The sequence below is a fragment of the Takifugu rubripes genome, chromosome 21, assembly GCF_901000725.2.
Source record: "Takifugu rubripes chromosome 21, fTakRub1.2, whole genome shotgun sequence".
NCBI classification, from domain to species: domain Eukaryota; kingdom Metazoa; phylum Chordata; class Actinopteri; order Tetraodontiformes; family Tetraodontidae; genus Takifugu; species Takifugu rubripes.
The window spans coordinates 8,654,587-8,667,415 of NC_042305.1; the positions used below are offsets into that span (position 1 = coordinate 8,654,587).

Here is a 12,829-nt window from a genome sequence, read left to right on the forward strand (position 1 = left end):
GTCTCCAGCGGCTAGTTCCAGTTGGGGAGCCTTCCCGCGCTCGGTTCAGGAAATTGGGACTTATGCTTGTGCTTCTAAAAATAGCTACTTCATTTCTGCAGAAACATGGCCTCCAGGAAAATTGGAGTCTTTTCCAGGACCAACTATCATTCAGAGTGAAAGCTTCGGACCGGTTTGTTGCTCTGTTCTCAGTCCAAAGCGTCCTGACGTTCAGCGGAATGTGAAAAGTTGCATTCCAGAATGGTGCTGCTGTTCTGTAGCCTCGATTTAATTGGCAAGAAATGTGAACTTTGTATCAGCCGCGACCTTCACGCACACACACAACCACGCGCTTGGCGTGAGCGACAGTTTTGTGGTGTTGCACTTTTCAGCAGTTCACCGCAATTAGACGAAGGATTTTGAACAATTAATCAGTCGCTCTCCCCTGGAGTTTTCATACGCTGGCTGTTCCTAACAATATGTCCTTCTTAATTACACAGTAATCAGCATAAACGAAGTGTTAATTTGCTGCATAATGAAGTGCAGCTTGTTAAAAACAACAAACAAGAAAATCACTAAAGTGGAAGAAAGTTGGTGAGCTTTATTTCAGTGATGCCAGCAGGTGTTTAAATACCCAACAGTTCACGCTTGAGCGCCTCCCAACGAGATCAAAATGTTGACACCAGGGTCAGAAACAGAGGACAAAAGGAGAATGCTTTGCTGAGAGTGTGATCCATTTCTGCACGTTTGTCTTCTGCAGTCTCCCGCTCAGATTAAGCGTGTTCTCGCAGATAACACACCAGAACAATGTTTGATCTCCTCACGGCTTCACGCCCTGATCACACACGCCGTCTCCCACACCTGAATGCATCCGCGCCATCCCTCCTCTCTTTCCTAATTATCCGGTACCCCAGATAAAGTCTTCTGCTGACTTTGCAGATAGCATTCCGCCTGACTGCGGCGGTGCACGTTCCGTAATCAGGCACATTTGGGATCGCGGTCGAGTTTGATTTCCGGCACCCATGTTTTATTCAAAGCAGCATTTTATGTGAAGGTGGGGTTGATCCTCAATGTGTGAGACATGATGCTGAGATGAACACACACACACACACACACACACACACACACACACACACACACACACACACAGAGTTCCATTGGTACCTTCTTTGATGAATCAGCTTATCTGTTTTATCTCTCAGCTTCATCATTGCTCGTCACAGTTGGGCTGCCTGATTTTGTCTTGATAATCATTATAAGGGAGAACCCCCCCCCCCACCAGAACAGACAGACTTTATTATTACACACTCCAGCATGGTGTTACTGGAATGTATTCCGTGTTCTTGATGATGCCATTAGTTTCTTACCGGGAGAACATCGGCAGCAACCAGAGTCGTTTCCTATGCTAACGGAGCTCTTCCTGCGCCAGACGTCTCTTTAACACTTTGGCTCTGACCGCTGGCCGTGGAATGGGCACCCGTTGAGCTGAGAGGACCTTTGTTTCATTTCTTCACTTTGTGGGTCCCTGCGCAGATTTAAGATGGACTATTGCCTGATGCTATGAAATGGTGGATTAGACGTGATGGAGAAGATTGACTCAGAAATGTCCCTGATGTGCTTGTAGCTGCCATCAAAATAGCCCAGATACAGGAAAACCTTTAAAAACCTTAAAGCCTTACTTTCCCATCTTTCCCTACATTTTTATAGTCTTTATTTACATATTGACAGGCTCTCTGTTCTAATTTACATAACGTTTTCATCCTGACTTAAATGGGAGGAGCACTGGTCAAGACCATCTCTCCTGAAAGAGCACAGCAGGAGTTAAAAAACCTCAAATACTTATTGATGGTAAATGGCTGTAATTTTCTTTTGAAGCGCACAATAAAATGCCACTTCAAATAACATATTCTGCAAACCCAGCAGGCAGAAACAGTAAGAAATTCTGGGGCACAATGTGTCTCAGGTTTGCAGAGTTAGCTGTAGAATAGACCTGCTTCGCATCTGCTGGACTAATTTAGAGGATTTTGCTGCCTTATAAGAATATATTGGAGAGATGAAATAAGGGAAAGCTGGTGGACCATCCACACCTTCTGACAAGTATTCACATTTCCACATTTGTAGATGTGGGTGAACAGGTTCATGTTCACAGCATTCACGTGGAACCTGCACACACAGAGGCTGCGTAAACTGTCTGCAGGTTGATGCTGTGACTGTACAAACGCGCTGGCAAATATGGGAAGGACCTTTATCAGCGTAGCCGTCCTCAGACAGTCGCTCAGCTCTTGATCCATCTCTCTGCATCCATTATTAATCACAGAATTACACTCTGCAGATGATGCTGGATGACGGGGGACAAGTCACGATAGAATATGCAATCGTCTGCATAATGCAAAGCAGGTTGAGGTATCAGTCACTGATGCGAAGGCACAAATATTGCATGAGGCCTCCGCTGTTCTGACTGTCAGATGATGAAGGCAGCACCGGGGACGCCGCTTGAAGACTGTCAACGTGATCCACAAGAGCAAGAGCAGAGAAAGCGTCTGACTGGAAACTGTGTAAATAAATCAGCTGTGGGTATTCGGGATATCTGTGTGTGGAGCCAAGCCTGGATTTACTCAATAATATGATTTTAAGATAGTCATTTCTGCACTACTGCTGTGAGTACTGAGTAGTTTTGCATTTCCCCACTTTTCTATATTGTGATTATCATATTTTTCAAAGTCTTGTGAGTCTACAGAACAGTTTGTGCAGAAAGTTCCCGTCTGGTGGGATTTATTCTGTCCCAACAGACCTCAATGCTGGCGGAGGTTGTGGATGAGCTACGGTATAACACATTTATGATGGACGGTCACTATGGTTACCATAATTTTGACATAATGAGGCAATCCATCAATAGGAAAACTCACTTTACGCGAGTGTTGCATCAACCAAGTTGAGCAAGATGTGCATGAATCAAAGTGTTTCTGCTGTCAGGAGGAACTCCATTGAGGGAGGACGCGGGAGCTCGTCCACGACTGGAAAGCAATATTTTAGCTTCACCTTTGATGTGAGCATCAGAAATGCAAAACGTTCCGAGTTGATCTGACCTCAAAGTGAGCACAACACAGATCCGGGGAGAGGGAGAGAATTCTAATTCAAGCTGCAGCAGAAATCTAGAAAAAAAAAATTTTTCACCGTGGGTGTCTTCTGATCACGGCTGGAAAAAAAAAAGCATGTGCATGTACTATCATGTACATCTATTTGGCCTGGGGTCAAGCCTGTATGTGTATGCATTAAAGCCGACATTCATATATTCAGTTTAAAGTCTTGAAACTTGGAGATGAAATTTACCCCCATATGAATTCAGAGGGGCAAAAAAGGAGATACTCTCATTGGTGACACACAGCAGGGGTCTGCAATTAATATTCCAGGAGGTCAGCCGGCTAATATTTCCTCCCAGCACCGGTCCGAATCTGATGCTCTATAAGCCGTCTCCACTTGCCTCCAACTGCGCCTGTCAAATCAAAGCAACATACACATTTTCTGAACATTTGCTTTAATTATCCACGACCGCATCGCTGTCAGGGTTTGGTAAATAAATGTGAGTACGGTAGTTGGATTCTTGGCTTCTCTTTTTTTGCCGTGTTAGTCTCCTGTTGATGCTTAACTTATCTTTTGCTCAACTTTTTCAAATGTTCCAACCACTAAGACATATAAATATTCTGCTAGCTGAAAAACACATTATTCTTTTTTAAACATCCTGTTTTTATCATCTGCCAAAAAGGAAAAAAAGATACCCCAAAAGATAATCACCAGCACACTGTGTTCTTTTCTGCTGAATAAAGTCCCCTGTGTTTGAAGATGTACCCTCACATTCTGGTGTTATTTTACAAATTGTACTTACTTTCAAGTTGCAGTCCTATTTTTTATTCTATATTTTTAATCTGGCATGTTTGAGAATCAGCTTAATAAAGCAACTTTTACTCCTCTCAGATTTTCCAAGAACCCGTCTGAATCCAAGCTGAAAGCGCATATGAGAAGTGCTTCTTTCCAAATGAACTGCAGATGAACCTTTTTGGGGAATCTTTGTGTTGCTTTAAGTATGAGGCAATTCTCAGGGATCTGTTACATCCTTAAAGCCGCCGTCTTGGCCCGTGTGGGCAAGGGCGCGCTTGATTTCATCACCTGGCACCACCTTTCATGGATTCAGTGGGTTTTTCTTGGGTTCATATCTAGGATTGAATGTTTCATCCAATAATATGAAGCATCAAATCAAATTTTTGTTAGATGCTGTTTTTTTCTATAGCATAATCCTGTGATGTCTGTATTTCTGCGGTGGTGCAGAGAAGTCACGATAGGGTTGATGAACTGTTTTGAAGAATCAGACCTCCGTCTTCCTCACACATTTAGTTAATTAGCTCTATGTGGAGAGCTTAAAACTCATCAGATATATTTTTTCTATTGCATATAAAATATTTTCATTATTCAAGGCTGAGCAGCACAGAATAGTATCACTCCTGGGATTATCATTGAAGAACGGCCTTGATTGACATTACACATTCAGAAATTTTGGTAAATTCTACCATTGCTGCCTCAGCATGTATTAGACAGAGGGAAAGGTGGTGAGTGAGTCCATATAAGAAACACTGAAACCATATTAAAATAAAAGGAGAAGCACATAAATAAGTGTAATCAACAATATGCAAATGCCTCCTTCCATCTTTCTAACAGGAAACAATCCACTCTGAAGGTGTGCTCGTATTTATGATCTCTCCCAGTGCATTATGGGTGTTCTATGCATCCACAAGCAAGGTGAAGACAGCTCCATAGATCATCCCAGCACTGTACATCCTACAGAAAAAGGAGAGCATGATTAATGTTGGAGCTCCAGCGCTGCTCAGCTTGTGAAGGAAGGACAGTCTCTGGAGGGGTTTCCTGGTCAGTGCCGGGGGGGTTATTTGTCCAGAAGATGTCCTTGGTGATGTAGGAGCTGAGGTCGTGCTCATGCTCGTGCTCTCCACGGCTGCCGTTGGCAGGAGGAGGTGCACTGTGTCCTGAACGACAATGTTCCTCTTTCCTCCATGCAGATCTCCAACATTGAGTGCGTGACCTCGGGTTCTCCATGATGTCTGTGACATTCCTCAATGTAAAGTCTTCTTTCCTTGTCTTTTTTTATCCTCAGGTCTCCCCAGTGTGGACGGAACAAACTGCGCCTGAGCTTCAATTTTCCTCAGTGTTCTTGCGATCCAATACTCGCCAACATTGAAGGTACGCCCACCTCTATCCTCGCCTCCGGACCACTTCAATCACTGTGCTTCGCTTATCGTTTAAGTAATTACAGTTCCTAACAGTTTTTTCTTCTCGTTATCTTTCCTCGAGGGGAGTCTCAGTGCCCTCCGCGTTGTCGCTGAGGTGCCTCGTGTAATTTTTATTTTAATGCGTTGAGGGGGGGGGGCTTTTCCTCCAGGAAATAAGCAGTGATTTTAACAATTTCCGCAGCTGAATCAGTTCAGGTGAACACCCACTGAAGGATGGTTCCATTTGTCTTCAGTCAGCCCAAATGTTCCGCTTTCAGACTCTGCTGTGCAATCAAGTGTCCAATCGAACTCCTCTTGTGAGATAAAACCCAGGGAATGTAATTGCAATTTGGTTGATTTTTGGGCTCCAAAAAGGTTACCATAGCAACTTGGGTTTGGATGGTTGTTCCTTTTTGGAGCTTTGGTTTCTACTATACAGTCAATTTATTCGATATAAAGTTAAATTTACTGTTAACTTTTAATTGAACGGAAGCTTGTCAAAGGTTCCTTCTGAGGAGACATAATATTTCCTCCCCAGCAGACAGAAGTTATGATGACTCTTATTCACAGTGTGAGCGTTCCACCACACAAGGAGAAAGAAGGCAAAAGCTTTAATGGCTCCGAAATAGGAGTTTAGAGTAGATCCACGTAGTCGAACGTATCAATTTAGCCCTGTAAATATGTAATAATGTTGTTGGCAAAACCACACTTTCCCAACGTTTGCATGCTCAGAATCTGTTCACAGAGGTGGAGCAGGTGTTTTGAAGGCTGCAAATGCTGCCTCGGGGAGCAGCATCCTCGGATGGGCATCAGATGGGCTTAGACAAGGAATTAATTTGAGCTGCAATTACAGCCTCTGGAAAAGAGACACATTGATGAAGAGGCGTGAGGGTCTCACTGCTGCCACACTCGTCCCTAATCAGGTCAACCTTTCCAACTCCATATAGTGCACTGATGGTCACACTCAATTATCCTAAACCTCTCTCATCCCTCTAAAAGCCCCCTGCTCAGTCAGGTCACTCCTCCGCTGTCCCTGTCATGCAGGACAACATTAAATTCTGCTTTTTCACAAATATGATAATTTGATTTTTTTTTTGCTCATTTGAATTTGAAGGTAATTACCATCCTCGTGTGTGTCTTTCAAACAGAACGATCCAGTCAGCAACGCATTAGCATATGTTAGCATAAAGATCAGCAACCAGGGAAACATCTTTTCCGTCTCATAACTCCCTTTTTTAAAAAATTGCAATTCAGTTCAGCAAACATAAAGATTCCTCTAGCTCGGACACAGATAGCCAGATCAAACCGTAGCTGCTTATTTCAATATTGAAATTTAGCACTTTAAACACTCGTTACAGAGTGTTGTGATGACAGTGGCTCTTGTTGTTATGAGTTTTGTTCAAGAAAATGACCTGATGATTACGGTGACAAGAATTCATTACTGAGTCCAACAGCAACTCTTTGAAGTGAGAAAATAAGGGCCCTAATCCACAGGGGAGTGTGTGATCTTGTGTGTGTGTGTGAGAGTGTGTTTATTACACTCCATTTTTAAAAGTGAAGGCTTCTGTGCATTTGTATTCAGGAAAAACAGGATGTGAGCTGCTCCATGAAGCCAGGAACACCAGCCTATTCCTTCATTTTCCGCGAAGACATTTACATTAAGTGTAGACAAATTGTATTCCCTTTGAAGTAACGGAAACCTTTTCTAATCCCATTCTCAGAATTTCGATGCCCATCGGTGACCCTTTGCCCTTGGGTTTACATTATTTTCTGCAGCATGAGGTCAGGACTAACTTGAGCATATGTAATTGATTTTGGGGTTAAACGTGCAGACCTCAGCTGTATTTGGATCCCCTCGGACTTAGCAAACATCTACTAAACCAAAGCTTTCCACTAATTTGATGGCACGGGGGAATTCTTTAAATGCCACTCCCTTTGCTATTTTAAGTAGGCCCAGAAGTTAGTGTTTAATGATAAGTGTAGGGCAGCACTTACATGCCTTCCATATCAATCCCTTTATGACCCAGGAAGCGAAGGGAACGCGGCCCCTCCATTCCTCAGGGGACGTGACTCATGTCAGTCATCAAGTGTGTCCACTCAGCGCGGGCCCCGCTGCCGTAAATAGGCAAGGATGCTATTTCTGAAAGCAGGTGTTAGCCAGCACACTTTGAGCTAATTTAGTCAACGTGCATTTTAGATTATATTTAATTTCACTCTTCTGTTTCTGAAATCTAAAAGTCGACTCTTTCAACGTTCACTCAACCTAATCCAAATCCAGATTGGGGGTTGATTAAAGCCAACACCATTTTTTCCTTCTTTCATTGAATTTAACAGCGCTGAATTGATTAACAGTGTTTGATATGTTTTACCAAAAGTTTTTCATCTGCAAAATTACCAACTAATGAAAAAATGGCATATTCACTTTATTCATTCCAGATTATAACGTTTTATTTCTACAGCGCTCTGTTGGTTTGAAATTCCTTATATTAAAAGAATAGACTCTGAATTTAAGATGTGATTGATAGAAAAAGGAAAAAAGTCTTCTTTAATTCATAGACGTGGAGCCCAACTCTGAAAACACAGTCTCAAGGATGTGTTGCTTTGTGAGGAAGACTGGAAGAACAGTGGTGTCAGATGAGGCTCCGCTCCTGATAAATAAATGATCAGTCTGCAACAGACATCAAACAGGGACTGTGTGCCTGTAAAAGAATGAGGTTCCTGCACTTTCGAAGGTCTGCACTGAAGAATTTCTCTTATGAATCCGTCCACATCTTCTTATTCACACATGCAGTTTGCGTTGTCTGACCTGCTGGAGACTCTAATGGCTGATTTTGCATTGAGAACCCCCTGCTGAGCCACATCACTCATCCACAAGCTCAGAGCAAAGCTAAAGTGCTTTGATAAGGCGCCCGTGCGCTGCACAGACTTACGTACGGTGCTGGATTCACTCTCTGTCAAGAGGCAAAACACAGTTTTGGACTTCATCTTCTGAACCCTGATTTACAGGAGCATACAGTAACGGTCAATTTTTATATTTGTCGGAACAAGTTGTTAATTTTAAGGCAGAATCCTGAAAAAGTCAAATCCGGCGCCGGCATGTTGCACTCGATTTTTCTCCACCAAATAAAAACTTTTATTTTCAATAAAACGCGACTTCAGAAATGTCACAGATAGCATGGCTGTAGCCTGCAGCAGCAGTTGCAGACGCGTCGACAGACCGATGCACAAAGATGATCAACTGACAGCTTCTCTGACAGTGTTCAGCAGGTCGGGAATGCTCACTTTCCTCGGTGAAGGTCTTTTACTTATTTTTATTCCGAGTGTCAAAAGAAAGTTTCCTCCGCACAACTTTTGGGTAAATACACTTATGATGTCACATCCATCCTGTTAATTTTGTGGGATGACGATAGAAAGATTTTGTGAATAATTTAAGTAAAATAAAGGGGTTAAATTCAAACAACAGATGTGTATTTTGTGCCGGTGTGCAGATGATAAGCTGCTGATTTTCATGATTGTTTATTTATGGTATTACTATAATCTATTGATAGCATTACTATCTTTTTATGTTTAAATTGTAGTCTTTTGTAAATACTTTCTCTGATGTGACCCAGCTTCCCTCTGCAGAGTCAGAGGCGCTAATGTCCACTTTAAGTCCTTTTACACAGCCTGCAGGCAGACGGTTGTTTGGTCAGACAGATCCTCAAACACATTTCACCAGAACTCACACATAAGAGGTTATTTAGCAGTGTGTGATCGCCTGATCACCATCACCCCAAAATAAGGGGGAAGGCAAAGCAGTTCTTTGGGGACCATGATCCAGCAGGGTCATCTGTCTTCCCAGGTAGAGAACTGCTCTCACCTTGGATCCCAGTCTCTCCCTGGCTGGGAAAAATCCCCTTCCAAGACTTAGTTGCCCACCTCCGCTGCACATTCTACTTTTGTCAATGTGTCATGGTCAATGTGAACACACTCCTTCCTCTTTATTAGGCAGTATCTTTCCTGTTTCTCTCACTTTTATTATGCATTTAAAAGCATCCTTGATTTTTCTGCAAATTCTGTACATTCTTTAATTGTAAAATAAATCTAAATCTGTTGTTTCCTCTCTGTTGTTTTTGGTCCTTCTCCCTCCCTCTCCCCCAGCTCTTCGTTCCTCTCGCAGTCCCATTCTTCTACTCCTGTGAGAGTGGGGGATGTCTGCTTCCTAACACCTTTCAGCCTGCGTATCTAGGTCTGTATTGCAGTGGGTTTCTGGCTCCATTTGTTATTGTACCATCAACCCACAGATATCGTGTCACCATCAGTATCAAATATCGGCCCACGTGTGGGAGCCATTGGCACTGCGGCTTGAAAATCATGATTGTTTTGATAGACAGTGTATGGGTGTGACTCCAGACCATGCTGTCCATATGTGGGATGTCCGTATGGATGTGGGAAGCTTTGCTCGTGCTGGAATTGTGCCTGCGCCAATGCTTGTGTGTCAGAATGCATTCAGGCCCTGTGCATGATTAGCACATATCCCATGTCAGCACCATTCCTCCATGCTGGCTGTTCATTTAGGGTGGTGACATCCATTCTTCCCACTTGTCCAGAAACAAGAACCTTTGCTTTGTCATTGGCTGATCATGTTTCCATTTTTCCAGCAAAGCTTTGAAGAGAAAAAAAAAAAAAAGGGGGCGTCCAAATTAGCACATCGGTGATGTGGCTGGGGTGGCATTTGGCGTATCTGACACTCGTCAGTGTCGCCAGCCATTGTGGAGTAAATGTGAGCTTATCTCTAAGTTATTTTGGGATCTTATTAGCTTTGGCTCCCTTTAAGGCGACCCACGCTCCATATTCATCCTGTGTATTCCACTTGTTGTGTTGCATCTCTGCAGTCTTGATGATGACCGTAACCTCTTGTCCTGTAAAGCAAAATCATCCCCCATTTCCACAAATCCAAACTTGGTCGAGCTCGAGGCATGCATCAGCCTGTTGAGACCCATTCTGCTGGGTCAGGGTGTCTTTATTGACCCAATGCCTCCTCCTCCTCCTCCTCCACTTCCTCTTTCCTCTCCCTCACTTCCCGAATTTAAAGATCCGTATTGCCGCAATCAACCCCGGACATGGAGGACTATGATGTTCGCTCGGCCGCCAGCATCCTGGCCTCGGTGAAAGAACAGGAGGCGTGCTTCGAGCAGCTGACCCGAGCCCTCGAGGAGGAGCGTCGCAACGTCACACTGCAGTTGGAGCGGGCCAACATGCCTCCCAACGCACCTAACAGCCAACCTCTGGCTTGGCAGCAGGTGGTGATGCAGGTAAATCATGTTGGCATGTTTGCGCTGCCCGTCTGTCTTTCCAAACTGACATTCTGCTTCCTTCTTCCACCTGAGTGAGCTCATTTCACCGTCTGTGCTCATCCCTTTGTCTTTGATGGGAGTCCTTTCTGTGTCCTCGATGCCATTCTGTCCTATGGTGACTCCAAAGGCGAGCTGATGAGATCAAACCTCCCGTTCTATCACCCTTTGCCTCCACTGCCTCTCATTGACTCTCATCTGCTTTGGCCCACTTGTCTTTGATAGCATCGACGGTTCTGATTGAATGTGACCTTTTGCTCAGCTCTGGTCAGCTATGGGGACGGCTTAAAGTCTTCGCCAATGTGACTTTTGATGCTCATTGACTTTATTGGGTTTTAAAGACACTGATGAAAAGCTTTTACTCTCAGGTACTGTTGAACAGGAACATGTAAGTGTGACTGATAAAGGTTTTTGGATAGGCCTGTGATTTTGAGGGAAGATGGATATGGAGAACATAACTGTCAAATTTAAATTCTGCCTCAGGACTAAACTCTTTCCTGTAAAGTGAGTTGAGCAGTTGTCCTTTAATCATGGACAGCAGCTGACAGTAGTGACAGCGTGTAGGAGACCTGTCTGCTAGGAAAAAGAGTCACTCTCTGTTTTTTAAAATCCATAATTGAACAACCACATGTAGAATCTTGCGGCACTTGTAACCCTGAGATGGATTTCATCACACTGACAGGAGCCATTTCTGTATTCGCCCGCAGCCACATTGCATTTGTGTATGCATGTAGGAAAATGTGTGCTAGCTGCTCTTCTCAATAAACTGCTCCACGTTTGCTAAAGTACTTAACGTGATTAAGCTGCGCTCAGGTACGATTATCCACGCCTCACATGTCCATCGGTCAGGATTCTATTCATGAAAATATGCATCACGCCAATGCTTTCCCATAAACATCCAGATACCAAACCTTGTTGAAGAAATGGACGTGTTTTTGTGTTTGCTCTAGTGGAACCGACACTTCTTCACAATATTAGAAGGTAAGAGTAATGAGGAATGCACTGGTTCTTTACTTTTCTCTCCTCCCCCTGCACAGACACACACACCGCTGGCTTCATGATGAATTAAACGGCCGCATGGATCACTAACTGAAGGTTCAGATTCTTAACCTCAGGGCCTGACTCAATGAGCCCTGCTTGCTGAACATTTGGGTCTGAAGAATAAAAGTGGATAAAGTCTCATTAATGAAATCAGATGCAAATACATGCCTAATGAGGATGATAAGCCACTGATCTAGCTAACCCTCTGCGACACGCTCCTCACCTTGGAACGATATGCATTTGCACAGCAGCGAATGGCAAACAAATGAATGCATTTTCATCGTTTAGAGCGGCAAAGCCAGCATTTTAACACATGAGCGAGAGGTTGCTCCCAGCAGGAGGCTAACAAGCTCGAGCAAAACCTTTACTTTGCTGCAGATTATTTGATTGACCACCAGAGAACACATTCACATGATCGGTAAAGATTCTCTAACTGGTTTTTCCATAAATCCCACACTATTAGTGTGCTGGGTTTACCACCTCATTGGAATTTTCTGTCCAGGGCGGCCCGCTTGTGGATTAAAGCACATTCCTGCACATCAGCCAAATGACTCAAATAAGTCACACTCTGATGGCTTGACAGTGTTAATGTAAATCTATAAAAGTAATTTCCCCCTCAAAGGTAAAGGTGATTTGTAGCCTCTCAAGGCATTGGACTCCGTGACCACCTTTTTGACTAGCATCCATCTGGAAATAGAGGCATAGCACCACAGATGGGTGTGGTTGTGGACTTTGGATTTAAGCATTTTGTGTATAACGGGGAACAAACAGCTCCTAATCATGCCGGTTATCCCATGATTCCCTGTAAAGCACCGTCAGGAGGCAGCTATCGCATTCATAGACTGACAAATATAGAGTCAAATACCCAACCGGTGACTCCAGAACTCGCTCACTATATTCACTGATGCAGCTGCTAGTTTCGCTATTCCACTGCACCTAAAACACACCCAAACACACACTCCCAAAGGGACAATGTTTGTTTGGTGTCTTGAATACTTGGACGTCTATTACTTGAATGTCTATTTTGAGTTCCCACACCAGAAACCATTTCTGCTTGGTGAAGGCTGACAAATAAATCAGCTGTGCATCAAGAAGGGAGAGGTGGATCAATATGTATCTAAACCAGAGTTTAATGTTTTAGCTGTAGATGACCTTCACAGTGTCATATGCTATAGTCACAAGCATAATGCACGTTTATAT

The 12,829-nt window shown here is 43.6% G+C and overlaps 1 protein-coding gene across 11 annotated transcripts in view; it reads left to right on the forward strand.

Moving 5' to 3' along the window:
• Nucleotides 1-12,829, forward strand: part of arvcfb (ARVCF delta catenin family member b) — a 132,843-nt gene that overhangs the window by 41,756 nt on the left and 78,258 nt on the right. For 7 of the 11 annotated variants that reach the window (XM_029830344.1, XM_029830343.1, XM_029830338.1 and 4 more), the window contains 3 exons: nucleotides 5,141-5,226; nucleotides 9,396-9,483; nucleotides 10,330-10,549. In XM_029830344.1, coding sequence (XP_029686204.1) covers nucleotides 10,358-10,549 — 192 coding nt within the window. In that variant the 5' untranslated portion in view covers nucleotides 5,141-5,226; nucleotides 9,396-9,483; nucleotides 10,330-10,357. Of the gene's footprint in view, nucleotides 1-5,140; nucleotides 5,227-9,395; nucleotides 9,484-10,329; nucleotides 10,550-12,829 lie in introns of those variants that run through there. The other 4 variants (XM_029830348.1, XM_029830349.1, XM_029830345.1 and 1 more) reach the window with 2 other exon arrangements.